This window comes from Panulirus ornatus, chromosome 10, assembly GCF_036320965.1.
Source record: "Panulirus ornatus isolate Po-2019 chromosome 10, ASM3632096v1, whole genome shotgun sequence".
Lineage (NCBI taxonomy): Eukaryota > Metazoa > Arthropoda > Malacostraca > Decapoda > Palinuridae > Panulirus > Panulirus ornatus.
In genome coordinates, this window is record NC_092233.1 from 51,772,341 (window position 1) to 51,785,883 (window position 13,543).

At 42.2% G+C, this 13,543-nt stretch overlaps 1 protein-coding gene across 1 annotated transcript in view; it reads left to right on the forward strand.

Moving 5' to 3' along the window:
• Cadps (calcium-dependent secretion activator 1) overlaps positions 1 to 13,543 on the forward strand; it is a 1,554,015-nt gene that overhangs the window by 498,015 nt on the left and 1,042,457 nt on the right. The window contains exon 8 of the mRNA XM_071665310.1: positions 4,646 to 4,791. Coding sequence (XP_071521411.1) covers positions 4,646 to 4,791 — 146 coding nt within the window. The remainder of the gene's footprint in view (positions 1 to 4,645; positions 4,792 to 13,543) is intronic.

Below are 13,543 nucleotides of genomic sequence, written 5' to 3' on the forward strand. Positions count from 1 at the left end.
TATTAGTGAAAGAGAAGAGAGAGGCATTTGGACGATTTTTGCAGGGAAAAAATGAAATTGAGTGGGAGATGTATAAAAGAAAGAGATAGGAGGTCAAGAGAAAGGTGCAAGAGGTGAAAAAAAGGGCAAATGAGAGTTGGGGTGAGAGAGTATCATTAAATTTTAGGGAGAATAAAAAGATGTTCTGGAAGGAGGTAAATAGGGTGCGTAAGACAAGGGAGCAAATGGGAACTTCAGTGAAGGGCGCAAATGGGGAGGTGATAACAAGTAGTGGTGATGTGAGAAGGAGATGGAGTGAGTATTTTGAAGGTTTGTTGAATGTGTTTGATGATAGAGTGGCAGATATAGGGTGTTTTGGTCGAGGTGGTGTGCAAAGTGAGAGGGTTAGGGAAAATGATTTGGTAAACAGAGAAGAGGTAGTGAAAGCTTTGCGGAAGATTAAAGCCGGCAAGGCAGCAGGTTTGGATGGTATTGCAGTGGAATTTATTAAAAAAGGGGGTGACTGTATTATTGACTGGTTGGTAAGGTTATTTGATGTATGTATGACTCATGGTGAGGTGCCTGAGGATTGGCGGAATGCGTGCATAGTGCCATTGTACAGAGGCAAAGGGGATAAGAGTGAGTGCTCAAATTACAGAGGTATAAGTTTGTTGAGTATTCCTGGTAAATTATATGGGAGGGTATTGATTGAGAGGGTGAAGGCATGTACAGAGCATCAGATTGGGGAAGAGCAGTGTGGTTTCAGAAGTGGTAGAGGATGTGTGGATGAGGTGTTTGCTTTGAAGAATGTATGTGAGAAATACTTAGAAAAGCAAATGGATTTGTATGTAGCATTTATGGATCTGGAGAAGGCATATGATAGAGTTGATAGAGATGCTCTGTAGAAGGTATTAAGAATATATGGTGTGGGAGGAAAGTTGTTAGAAGCAGTAAAAAGTTTTTATCGAGGATGTAAGGCATGTGTATGTGTAGGAAGAGAGGAAAGTGATTGGTTCTCAGTGAATGTAGGTTTGCGGCAGGGGTGTGTGATGTCTCCATGGTTGTTTAATTTGTTTATGGATGGGGTTGTTAGGGAGGTAAATGCAAGAGTTTTAGAAAGAGGGGCAAGTATGAAGTCTGTTGGGGATGAGAGAGCTTGGGAAGTGAGTCAGTTGTTGTTCGCTGATGATACAGCGCTGGTGGCTGATTCATGTGAGAAACTGCAGAAGCTGGTGACTGAGTTTGGTAAAGTGTGTGGAAGAAGAAAGTTAAGAGTAAATGTGAATAAGAGCAAGGTTATTAGGTACAGTAGGGTTGAGGGTCAAGTCAATTGGGAGGTGAGTTTGAATGGAGAAAAACTGGAGGAAGTGAAGTGTTTTAGATATCTGGGAGTGGATCTGGCAGCGGATGGAACCATGGAAGCGGAAGTGGATCATAGGGTGTGGGAGAGGGCGAAAATTCTGGGGGCCTTGAAGAATGTGTGGAAGTCGAGAACATTATCTCGGAAAGCAAAAATGAGTATGTTTGAAGGAATAGTGGTTCCAACAATGTTGTATGGTTGCGAGGCGTGGGCTATGGATAGAGTTGTGCGCAGGAGGATGGATGTGCTGGAAATGAGATGTTTGAGGACAATGTGTGGTGTGAGGTGGTTTGATCGAGTGAGTAACGTAAGGGTAAGAGAGATGTGTGGAAATAAAAAGAGCGTGGTTGAGAGAGCAGAAGAGGGTGTTTTGAAGTGGTTTGGGCACATGGAGAGAATGAGTGAGGAAAGATTGACCAAGAGGATATATGTGTCGGAGGTGGAGGGAACAAGGAGAAGAGGGAGACCAAATTGGAGGTGGAAAGATGGAGTGAAAAAGATTTTGTGTGATCGGGGCCTGAACATGCAGGAGGGTGAAAGGAGGGCAAGGATTAGAGTGAATTGGAGCGATGTGGTATACCGGGGTTGACGTGCTGTCAGTGGATTGAATCAAGGCATGTGAAGCGTCTGGGGTAAACCATGGAAAGCTGTGTAGGTATGTATATTTGCGTGTGTGGACGTATGTATATACATGTGTATGGTGGGGGGTTGGGCCATTTCTTTCGTCTGTTTCCTTGCGCTACCTCGCAAACGCGGGAGACAGCGACAAAGTATAATAAAAAAAATAATAATATATATATATATATATATATATATATATATATATAATTTTTTTTTTTTTGCTTTGTCGCTGTTCCCGCGCTTGCGAGGTAGCGCAAGGAAACAGACAAATGAAATGGCCCAACCCACCCGCATACACAATGTATATACATACACGTCCACACACGCAAATATACATACCTATACATCTCAATGTACACATATATATACACACACAGACACATACATATATACCCATGCACACAATTCACACTGTCTGCCTTTATTCATTCCCATCGCCACCTCGCCACCCATGGAATACCATCCCCCTCCCCCCTCATGTGTGCGAGGTAGCACTAGGAAAAGACAACAAAGGCCCCATTCGTTCACACTCAGTCTCTAGTTGTCATGCAATAATGCCCGAAACCACAGCTCCCTTTCCACATCCAGGCAACACAAAACTTTCCATGGTTTACCCCAGATGCTTCACATGCCCTGATTCAATCCATTGACAGCACGTCAACCCTGGTATACCACATCGATCCAATTCACTCTATTCCTTGCCCTCCTTTCACCCTCCTGCATGTTCAGGCCCCGATCACACAAAATCTTTTTCACTCCATCTTTCCACCTCCAATTTGATCTCCCACTTCTCCTCGTTCCCTCCACCTGCGACACATATATCCTCTTGGTCAATCTTTCCTCACTCATTCTCTCCATGTGCCCAAACCATTTCAAAACACCCTCTTCTGCTCTCTCAACCACGCTCTTTTTATTTCCACACATCTCTCTTACCCTTACATTACTTACTCGATCAAACCACCTCACACCACACATTGTCCTCAAACATCTCATTTCCAGCACATCCACCCTCCTGCGCACCACTCTATCCATAGCCCACGCCTCGCAACCATACAACATTGTTGGAACCACTATTCCTTCAAACATACCCACATATATATATATCTTTTTCTTTCTTTTAAACTATTCGCCATTTCCCGCGTTAGCGAGGTAGCATTAAGAACAGAGGACTGGGCCTTTGAGGGAATACCCTCACCTGGCCCAATTCTCTGTTCCTTCTTTTGGAAAATCAAAAAAAAAAAACGAGAGGGGAGGATTTCCAACCCCCCCGCTCCCTCCCCTTTTAGTCGCCTTCTACGACACGCAGGGAATACGTGGGAAGTATTCTTAATCCCCTATCCCCAGGGATAATATATATATATATATATATATATATATATATATATATATATATATATATATATATATATATATATATATATATATATATATCTTTCTTTTCTTTCAAACTGTTCGCCATTTCCCGCATTAGCGAGGTAGCGTTAAGAACAGAGGACTGGGCCTTTGAGGGAATACCCTCACCTGGCCCAATTCTCTGTTCCTTCTTTTGGAAAATTAAAAAAAAAAAACGAGAGGGGAGGATTTCCAGCCCCCCGCTCCCTCCCCTTTTAGTCGCCTTTTACGACACGCAGGGAATACGTGGGAAGTATTCTTTGTCCCCTATCCCCAGGGAAAATATATATATATATATATATATATATATATATATATATATATATATATATATATATATATATATATATATATATATATATTTTTTATACTATTCGCCATTTCCCGCATTAGCGAGGTAGCGTTAAGAACAGAGGACTGGGCCTTTGAGGGAATATCCTCACATGGCCCCCTTCTCTGTTCCTTCTTTTGGAAAATTTAAAAAAAGAAATGAGAGGGGAGGATTTCCAGCCCCCCGCTCCCTTCCCTTTTAGTCGCCTTCTACGACACGCAGGGAATACGTGGGAGGTATTCTTTCTCCCCTATCCCCAGGGATATATATATATATATATATATATATATATATATATATATATATATATATATATATATATATATTTGTTTATATAAGTGGATGGGCCTTTCTTCCTCTGTTTCCTGGTTTTGTCTTGCTGACTCGGGTGACAGGGATTAAGTATAACAAATATATGTAAATAGATAAGTAAAATGCATATGCGCACACACACACACACACACACACACACACACACACACACACACACACACACACACACACACACACACACAATTTAAGCCTAATCTAACCTTTGGCCTTAAATTTGGTGTATGTGTAATGCGTTCGAAAGGTAACCAAACTTTCCTTGTCTCCTGAGTTAAATGATGGACCAAGGTGTCCTGACTTCCCTATTCTCAAGTAACATACATAGCATAAAGGGACTATCAGCACCCATGTTCCATTACCTAAAGCTGATACATACAGCAGTAAGCTGGCCTTTCCTACTTCCAGGGTAGTGCACATATCCTTAGCTTAGCCTCCCTTTACCCTCAGGTAATGCATATATGTATCTAAGTAAAATTACTTTACTTCTCTCTTCACTGTTCTGATGATACATTGATGCATATAGAAATGACCTGAGTTTTCTCGTACCCTGAGCAAACAAAAGCAGCAGTTATTGAACTTTCCTCAGTGTTACATAACACTGAACAGTGGTCTGACTTACATTGCTTTTGCAGGTGAGGAGGATAGCAAGCGGCCAGGGAGGATGCAGCAGTCTCTCAACAGTGAGCTCATCATGCCTAAAGAACAGCTGTTTGATATGTTTCAACAGATCTTGGGTATCAAGAAATTTGAGCATCAGCTTCTGTTCAATGCATTACAGGTACTTTTTGAAAAGTATATTTTTACCAATATGGATGCATTGAAAGTTTATTCTTGTGTTGCTTTGTCTCTTAATTTCATTTTTACCAATCTTCTAAACTTCTCAGTATTTACTGCTCTTGTTGTGTTTACCAATATACTGTTTTAGCTATTGTCTTTTATCTTTACAAACCTATTTATAACAATCTATTTTGCATTTCAGTGAGATTGTTCCACACTTTTAGGCCCCATCTTTCAAACTCTCCTTACCTTCATACAGCTTTTCATTTTTCTGTTTTTATATATTTTTTGTATGCAGACTTATCACTTGACTTATTCATTTCATCCATCCCTCAGATAATAGAAAGATACTTCTTTAGATCTTCTCTGACATGGTTTGTGCTTAGTTTCTTGCTATAATCCCTTGTTGATTGTTCTTGGTAGTTTTGATATTGTGACTTTCAGTGTCATCTGTTTCATTCAGAAACATAGAGTTGTAAAAATGTTTCTCATCCTCCTTTATTGGACTTTATTCAACCTTTACTATCAGATAATCATATTTCTTCAATGGGGTTACCCATACCTGAAATGCATATTCTGCCTTAATGTTATTATTATCATTATTATTATTATACTTTGTCGCTGTCTCCTGCGTTAGCGAGGTAGCACAGAGAAACATGAAATAATGGCCCAGCCCACCAACATACACATGTTTGTACATACGCATCCACACACGCACATATACAAACCTATACATTTTAACATATACACATATATACATACACAAACACATACATATATACACATGTACATAATTCATACTTGCTGCCTTTGTTCGTTCCCATCGCCACCCTGCCACACATGAATAACATCCCCTCTCGCTAAGAAAGGACAAAAGGCCACATTCGTTCACACTCAGTCTCTAGCTGTCATGTGTAATGCACCAAAACCACAGCTCCCTTTTCACATACAGGCCCCACAAGACTTTCCATGGTTTGCCCCAGACACTTCACATGCTCTGGTTCAATCCATTGACAGTATGTCAACCCTGGTATACCACATTGTTCCAGTTCACTCTATTCCTTGCACACCTTTCTCCCTCCTATATGTTCCGACCCTGATCACTCAAAATCTTTTTTGCTCCATCCTTCCATCCCCAATTTGGTCTCCCACTTCTCATTCCCTCCACCTCTGACACATATATTCTCTTTGTCAGTCTTTCCTCACTCATTCTCTCCATGTGACCAAACCATTTCAATACACCCTCTTCTGCTCTCTCAACCAGACTCTTTATTACCACACATCTCTCTCACCCTTTCATTACTTACTCGATCAAACCACCTCACACCACATATTGTCCTCAAACATCTCATTTCCAACACATCCACCCTCCTCCACAAAACCCTATCCATAGCCCATGCCTCACAACCATACAACATTGTTGGAACCACTATTCCTTCATACATACCCATTTTTGCTCTCCGAGATAACGTTCTTGCCTTCCACACATTCTTCAACGCTCCCAAAACCTTTGTCCCCTCCCCCACCCTGTAACTCACTTCCGCTTCCATGGTTCCATCCGCTGCCAGATCCACTCCCAGATATCTGAAACACTTCGCTTCCTCCAGTTTTTCTCCATTCAAACTCACCTCCCAATTGACTTGACCCTCAACCGTACTGAACCTAATAACCTTGCTCTTATTCACATTTACTCTCAGAGTTCTTCTTTCACACACTTTACCAAACTCAGTCACCGGCTTCTGCAGTTTCTCACCCGAATCAGCCACCAGCGCTGTATCATCAGCGAACAACAACTGTCTCACTTCCCAAGCCCTCTCATCTACAACAGACTGCATACTTGCCCCTCTCTCCAAAACTCTTGCATTCACCTCCCAACAACCCCATCCATAAACAAATTAAACAACCATGGAGACATCACGCATCCTTGCCACAGACTTACATTCACTGAGAACCAATCACTTTCCTCTCTTCCTACTCGTACACATGCCTTACATTCTCGATAAAACCTTTTCACTGCTTCTAGCAACTTACCTTCCACACCATATGCTCTTAATACCTTCCACAGAGCATCTCTATCAACTCTTATCATATTCCTTCTCCAGATCCATAAATGTTACAGACAAATCCATCTGTTTTTCTAAGTATTTTTCACATTCATTTTTCAAAGCAAACACCCAGGATAGGGGAGAAAGAATACTACCCACATTTTCAATGCATGTTGTAGAAGGCAACTAAGATAGGTGGGAGTGGGGGCTGGAAATCCTCCCCTCTTGCATTTCTCTCCAAAGGCAGCTAAGATGGGTGGAAGTGGGGGGCTGTAAATCCTTCCCTCCTGTATTTCTTTCCAAGAGAATAAACAGAGATTGGAGTCAAGTAAGGATTTTTCATTCTAAGGCTCAGTAATCTGTTTTTGATGCTACCTCACTCATGCAGGAAATAAACATGTATGAAAGATTATTATTATTATTATTATTATTATTATTATTATTATTATTATTATTATTATTTTCTTTTTTTTTGCTGTCTCCCACATTAGCGAGGTAGCGCAAGGAAACAGACAAAAGAATGGTGCAACCCGCCCACGCACACATGTATATACATACACGTCCACACACGCAAATATACATACCTATACATCTCAATGTATACATATATATACTCACACAGACATATACATATATACACATGTACATAATTCATACTGTCTGCCTTTATTCACTCCCATCACCACCTCGCCACACATGGAATAACAACCCCCTCCCCCCTCATGTGTGCGAGGTAGCGCTAGGAAAGACAACAAAGGCCCCATTCGTTCGCACTCAGTCTCTAGCTGTCATGTGGTAATGCACTGAAACCACAGCCCCCTTTCCACATCCAGGCCCCACAGAACTTTCCATGGTTTACCCCAGACGCTTCACATGCCCTGGTTCAATCCATTGACAGCACATCAACCCTGGTATACCACATGGTTCCAATTCACTCTATTCCTTGCACGCCTTTCACCCTCCTGCATGTTCAGGCCCCGATCACTCAAAATCTTTTTCACTTCATCTTTCCACCTCCAATTTGGTCTCTGACACATACATCCTCTTGGTCAATCTTTCCTCACTCATTCTCTCCATGTGACCAAACCATTTCAAAACACCCTCTTCTGCTTTCTCAACCACACTCTTATTGTTACCACGCATCTCTCTTACCGTATTATTACTTACTCGATCAAACCACCTCACACCACATATTGTCCTCAAACATCTCATTTCCAGCACATCCACCCTCCTCTGCACAACTCTATCCATATCCCACACCTTGCAACCATACAACATTGTTGGAACCACTGTTCCTTCAAACATACCCATTTTTGCTTTCCGAGATAATGTTCTCGCCTTCCACACATTCTTCAAGGCTCCCAGAACTTTCGCCCCCTCCCCCACCCTATGATTCACTTCCGCTTCCATGGTTCCATCCGCTGCCAAATCCACTCCCAAATATCTAAAACACTTCACTTCCTCCAGTTTTTCTCCATTCAAACTTTCCTCCCAATTGACTTGACCCTCAACCCTACTGTACCTAATAAACTTGTTCTTATTCACATTTACTCTTAACTTTCTTCTTTCACACACTTTACCAAACTCAGTTACCAGCTTCTGCGGTTTCTCACCTTAATCAGCCACCAGTGCTGTATCATCAGCAAACAACAACTGACTCACTTCCCAAGCTCTCTCATCCGCAACAGACGACGAACTTGCCCCTTTCCAAAACTCTTGCATTCACCTCCCTAACAACCCCATCCATAAACAAATTAAACAACCATGGAGACATCACACACCCCTGCCGCAAACCTACATTTACTGAGAACTAATCACTTTCTTCTCTTCCTACACATATTCATGCCTTACTTCCTCAATGAAAACTTTTCACTGCTTCTAACAACTTGCCTCCCACACCATATATTCTTAATACCTTCCACAGAGCATCTCTATCAACTTTATCATATGCCTTCTCCAGATCCATAAATGCTACATACAAATCCATTTGCTTTTCTAAGTATTTCTCACATACATTCTACAAAGCAAACACCTGATCCACACATCCTCTACCACTTCTGAAACCACACTGCTCTTCCCCAATCTGATGGTCTGTATGTGCCTTCACCCGCTCAATCAATACCCTCCCATATAATTTACCAGGAATACTCAACAAACTTATACCTCTGTGATTTGAGCACTCACTCTTATCCCCTTTGCCTTTGTACAATGGCACTATGCAAGCATACCGCCAATCCTCAGGCACCTCACCATGAATCATACATACATTAAATAACCTTACCAACCAGTCAACAATACAGTCACCCCCTTTTTTAATAAATTCCACTGCAATACCATCCAAAACCGCTGCCTTGCCACCTCTCATCTTCCGCAATGCTTTTACTACCTCTTCTCTGTTTACCAAATCATTTTTCCTAACCCTCTCACTTTACACACCACCTCGACCAAAACACCCTATATCTGCCACTCTTTCATCAAACACATTTAACAAACCTTCAAAATCCTCACTCCATCTCCTTCTCACATCACCACTACTTGTTATCACCTCCCCATTAGCCCCCTTCACTGAAGTTCCCATTTGTTCCCTTGTCTTACGCACTTTATTTACCTCCTTCCAAAACATCTTTTTATTCTCCCTAAAATTTAATGATACTCTCTTACCCCATCTCTCATTTGCCCTCTTTTTCACCTTTTGCACATTTCTCTTGACCTTATTTTTTTTTTTTTTTTGCCGCTGCCTCCCGCGTTTGCGAGGTAGCGCAAGGAAACAGACAAAAGAAATGGCCCAACCCACCCCATACACATGTATATGCCTACGTCCACACACGCAAATATACATACCTACACAGCTTTCCATGGTTCACCCCAGACGCTTCACATGCCCTGATTCAATCCACTGACAGCACGTCAACCCCGGTATACCACATCGATCCAATTCACTCTATTCCTTGCCCTCCTTTCACCCTCCTGCATGTTCAGGCCCCGATCACACAAAATCTTTTTCACTCCATCTTTCCACCTCCAATTTGGTCTCCCACTTCTCCTCGTTCCCTCCACCTCCGACACATATATCCTTTTGGTCAGTCTTTCCTCACTCATTCTCTCCATGTGCCCAAACCATTTCAAAACACCCTCTTCTGTTCTCTCAACCACACTCTTTTTATTTCCACACATCTCTCTTACCCTTACGTTACTTACTCGATCAAACTACCTCACACCACATATTGTCCTCAAACATCTCATTTCCAGCACATCCACCCTCCTCTGCACAACTCTATCCATATCCCACACCTTGCAACCATACAACATTGTTGGAACCACTGTTCCTTCAAACATACCCATTTTTGCTTTCCGAGATAATGTTCTCGCCTTCCACACATTCTTCAACGCTTCCAGAACTTTCGCCCCCTCCCCCACCCTATGATTCACTTCCGCTTCCATGGTTCCATCCGCTGCCAAATCCACTCCCAGATATCTAAAACACTTCACTTCCTCCAGTTTTTCTCCATTCAAACTTTCCTCCCAATTGACTTGACCCTCAACCCTACTGTACCTAATAACCTTGCTCTTATTCACATTTACTCTTAACTTTCTTCTTTCACACACTTTACCAAACTCAGTTACCAGCTTCTGCGGTTTCTCACCTTAATCAGCCACCAGTGCTGTATCATCAGCAAACAACAACTGACTCACTTCCCAAGCTCTCTCATCCGCAACAGACTACGAACTTGCCCCTTTCCAAAACTCTTGCATTCACCTCCCTAACAACCCCATCCATAAACAAATTAAACAACCATGGAGACATCACACACCCCTGCCGCAAACCTACATTTACTGAGAACTAATCACTTTCTTCTCTTCCTACACATATACATGCCTTACTTCCTCAATGAAAACTTTTCACTGCTTCTAACAACTTGCCTCCCACACCATATATTCTTAATACCTTCCACAGAGCATCTCTATCAACTTTATCATATGCCTTCTCCAGATCCATAAATGCTACATACAAATCCATTTGCTTTTCTAAGTATTTCTCACATACATTCTACAAAGCAAACACCTGATCCACACATCCTCTACCACTTCTGAAACCACACTGCTCTTCCCCAATCTGATGGTCTGTATGTGCCTTCACCCGCTCAATCAATACCCTCCCATATAATTTACCAGGAATACTCAACAAACTTATACCTCTGTGATTTGAGCACTCACTCTTATCCCCTTTGCCTTTGTACAATGGCACTATGCAAGCATACCGCCAATCCTCAGGCACCTCACCATGAATCATACATACATTAAATAACCTTACCAACCAGTCAACAATACAGTCACCCCCTTTTTTAATAAATTCCACTGCAATACCATCCAAAACCGCTGCCTTGCCACCTCTCATCTTCCGCAATGCTTTTACTACCTCTTCTCTGTTTACCAAATCATTTTTCCTAACCCTCTCACTTTACACACCACCTCGACCAAAACACCCTATATCTGCCACTCTTTCATCAAACACATTTAACAAACCTTCAAAATCCTCACTCCATCTCCTTCTCACATCACCACTACTTGTTATCACCTCCCCATTAGCCCCCTTCACTGAAGTTCCCATTTGTTCCCTTGTCTTACGCACTTTATTTACCTCCTTCCAAAACATCTTTTTATTCTCCCTAAAATTTAATGATACTCTCTTACCCCATCTCTCATTTGCCCTCTTTTTCACCTTTTGCACATTTCTCTTGACCTTATTTTTTTTTTTTTTTTGCCGCTGCCTCCCACGTTTGCGAGGTAGCGCAAGGAAACAGACAAAAGAAATGGCCCAACCCACCCCATACACATGTATATGCCTACGTCCACACACGCAAATATACATACCTACACAGCTTTCCATGGTTCACCCCAGACGCTTCACATGCCCTGATTCAATCCACTGACAGCACGTCAACCCCGGTATACCACATCGATCCAATTCACTCTATTCCTTGCCCTCCTTTCACCCTCCTGCATGTTCAGGCCCCGATCACACAAAATCTATTTCACTCCATCTTTCCACCTCCAATTTGGTCTCCCACTTCTCCTCGTTCCCTCCACCTCCGACACATATATCCTCTTGGTCAGTCTTTCCTCACTCATTCTCTCCATGTGCCCAAACCATTTCAAAACACCCTCTTCTGTTCTCTCAACCACACTCTTTTAATTTCCACACATCTCTCTTACCCTTACGTTACTTACTCGATCAAACTACCTCACACCACACATTGTCCTCAAACATCTCATTTCCAGCACATCCATCCTCGTGCGCACAACTCTATCCATAGCCCACGCTTCGCAACCATACAACCTTGCAACCATACAACATTGTTGGAACCACTATTCCTTCAAACATACCCATTTTTGCTTTCTGAGATAATGTTCTCGACTTCCACACATTCTTCAAGGCTCCCAGGATTTTCGCCCCCTCCCCCACCGTATGATCTACTTCCGCTTCCATGGTTCTATCCACTGCCAGATCCACTCCCAGATATCTAAAACACTTTACTTCCTCCAATTTTTCTCCATTCAAACTTACCTCCCAATTGACTTGACCCTCAACCCTACTGTACCTAATTACCTTGCTCTTATTCACATTTACTCTTAACTTTCTTCTTTCACACACTTTACCAAACTCAATCACCAGCTTCTGCAGTTTCTCACATGAATCAGCCACCAGCGCTGTATCATCAGCGAACAACAATTGGCTCACTTCCCAAGCTCTCTCATCCCCAACAGACTTCATACTTGCCCCTCTTTCCAAAACTCTTGCATTTACCTCCCTAACAACCCCATCCATAAACAAATTAAACAACCATGGAGACATCACACGCCCGTGCCGCAAACCTACATTCACTGAGAACCAATCACTTTCCTCTCTTCCTACACGTACACATGCCTTACATCCTCGATAAAAACTTTTCACTGCTTCTAACAACTTGCCTCCCACACCATATATTCTTAATACCTTCCACAGAGCATCTCTATCAACTCTATCATATGCCTTCTCCAGATCCATAAATGCTACATACAAATCCATTTGCTTTTCTAAGTATTTCTCACATACATTCTTCAAAGCAAACACCTGATCCACACATCCTCTACCACTTCTGAAACCACACTGCTCTTCCCCAATCTGATGCTCTGTACATGCCTTCACCCTCTCAATCAATACCCTCCCATATAATTTACCAGGAATACTCAATAAACTTATACCTCTGTAATTTGAGCACTCACTCTTATCCCCTTTGCCTTTGTACAATGGCACTATGCACGCATTCCGCCAATCCTCAGGCACCTCACCATGAGTCATACATACATTAAATAACCTTACCAACCAGTCAATAATACAGTCACCCCCTTTTTTAATGAATTCCACTGCAATACCATCCAAACCTGCTGCCTTGCCAGCTTTCATCTTCCGCAAAGCTTTTACTACCTCTTCTCTGTTTACCAAATCATTTTCCCTAACCCTCTCACTTTGCACACCACCTCGACCAAAACACCCTATATCTGCCACTCTTATCATCAAACACATTCAACAAAGCTTCAAATTACTCACTCCATCTCCTTCTCACATCACCACTACTTGTTATCACCTCCCCATTTGCGCCCTTCACTGAAGTTCCCACTTGCTCCCTTGTCTTACGCACTTTATTTACCTCCTTCCAGAACATCTTT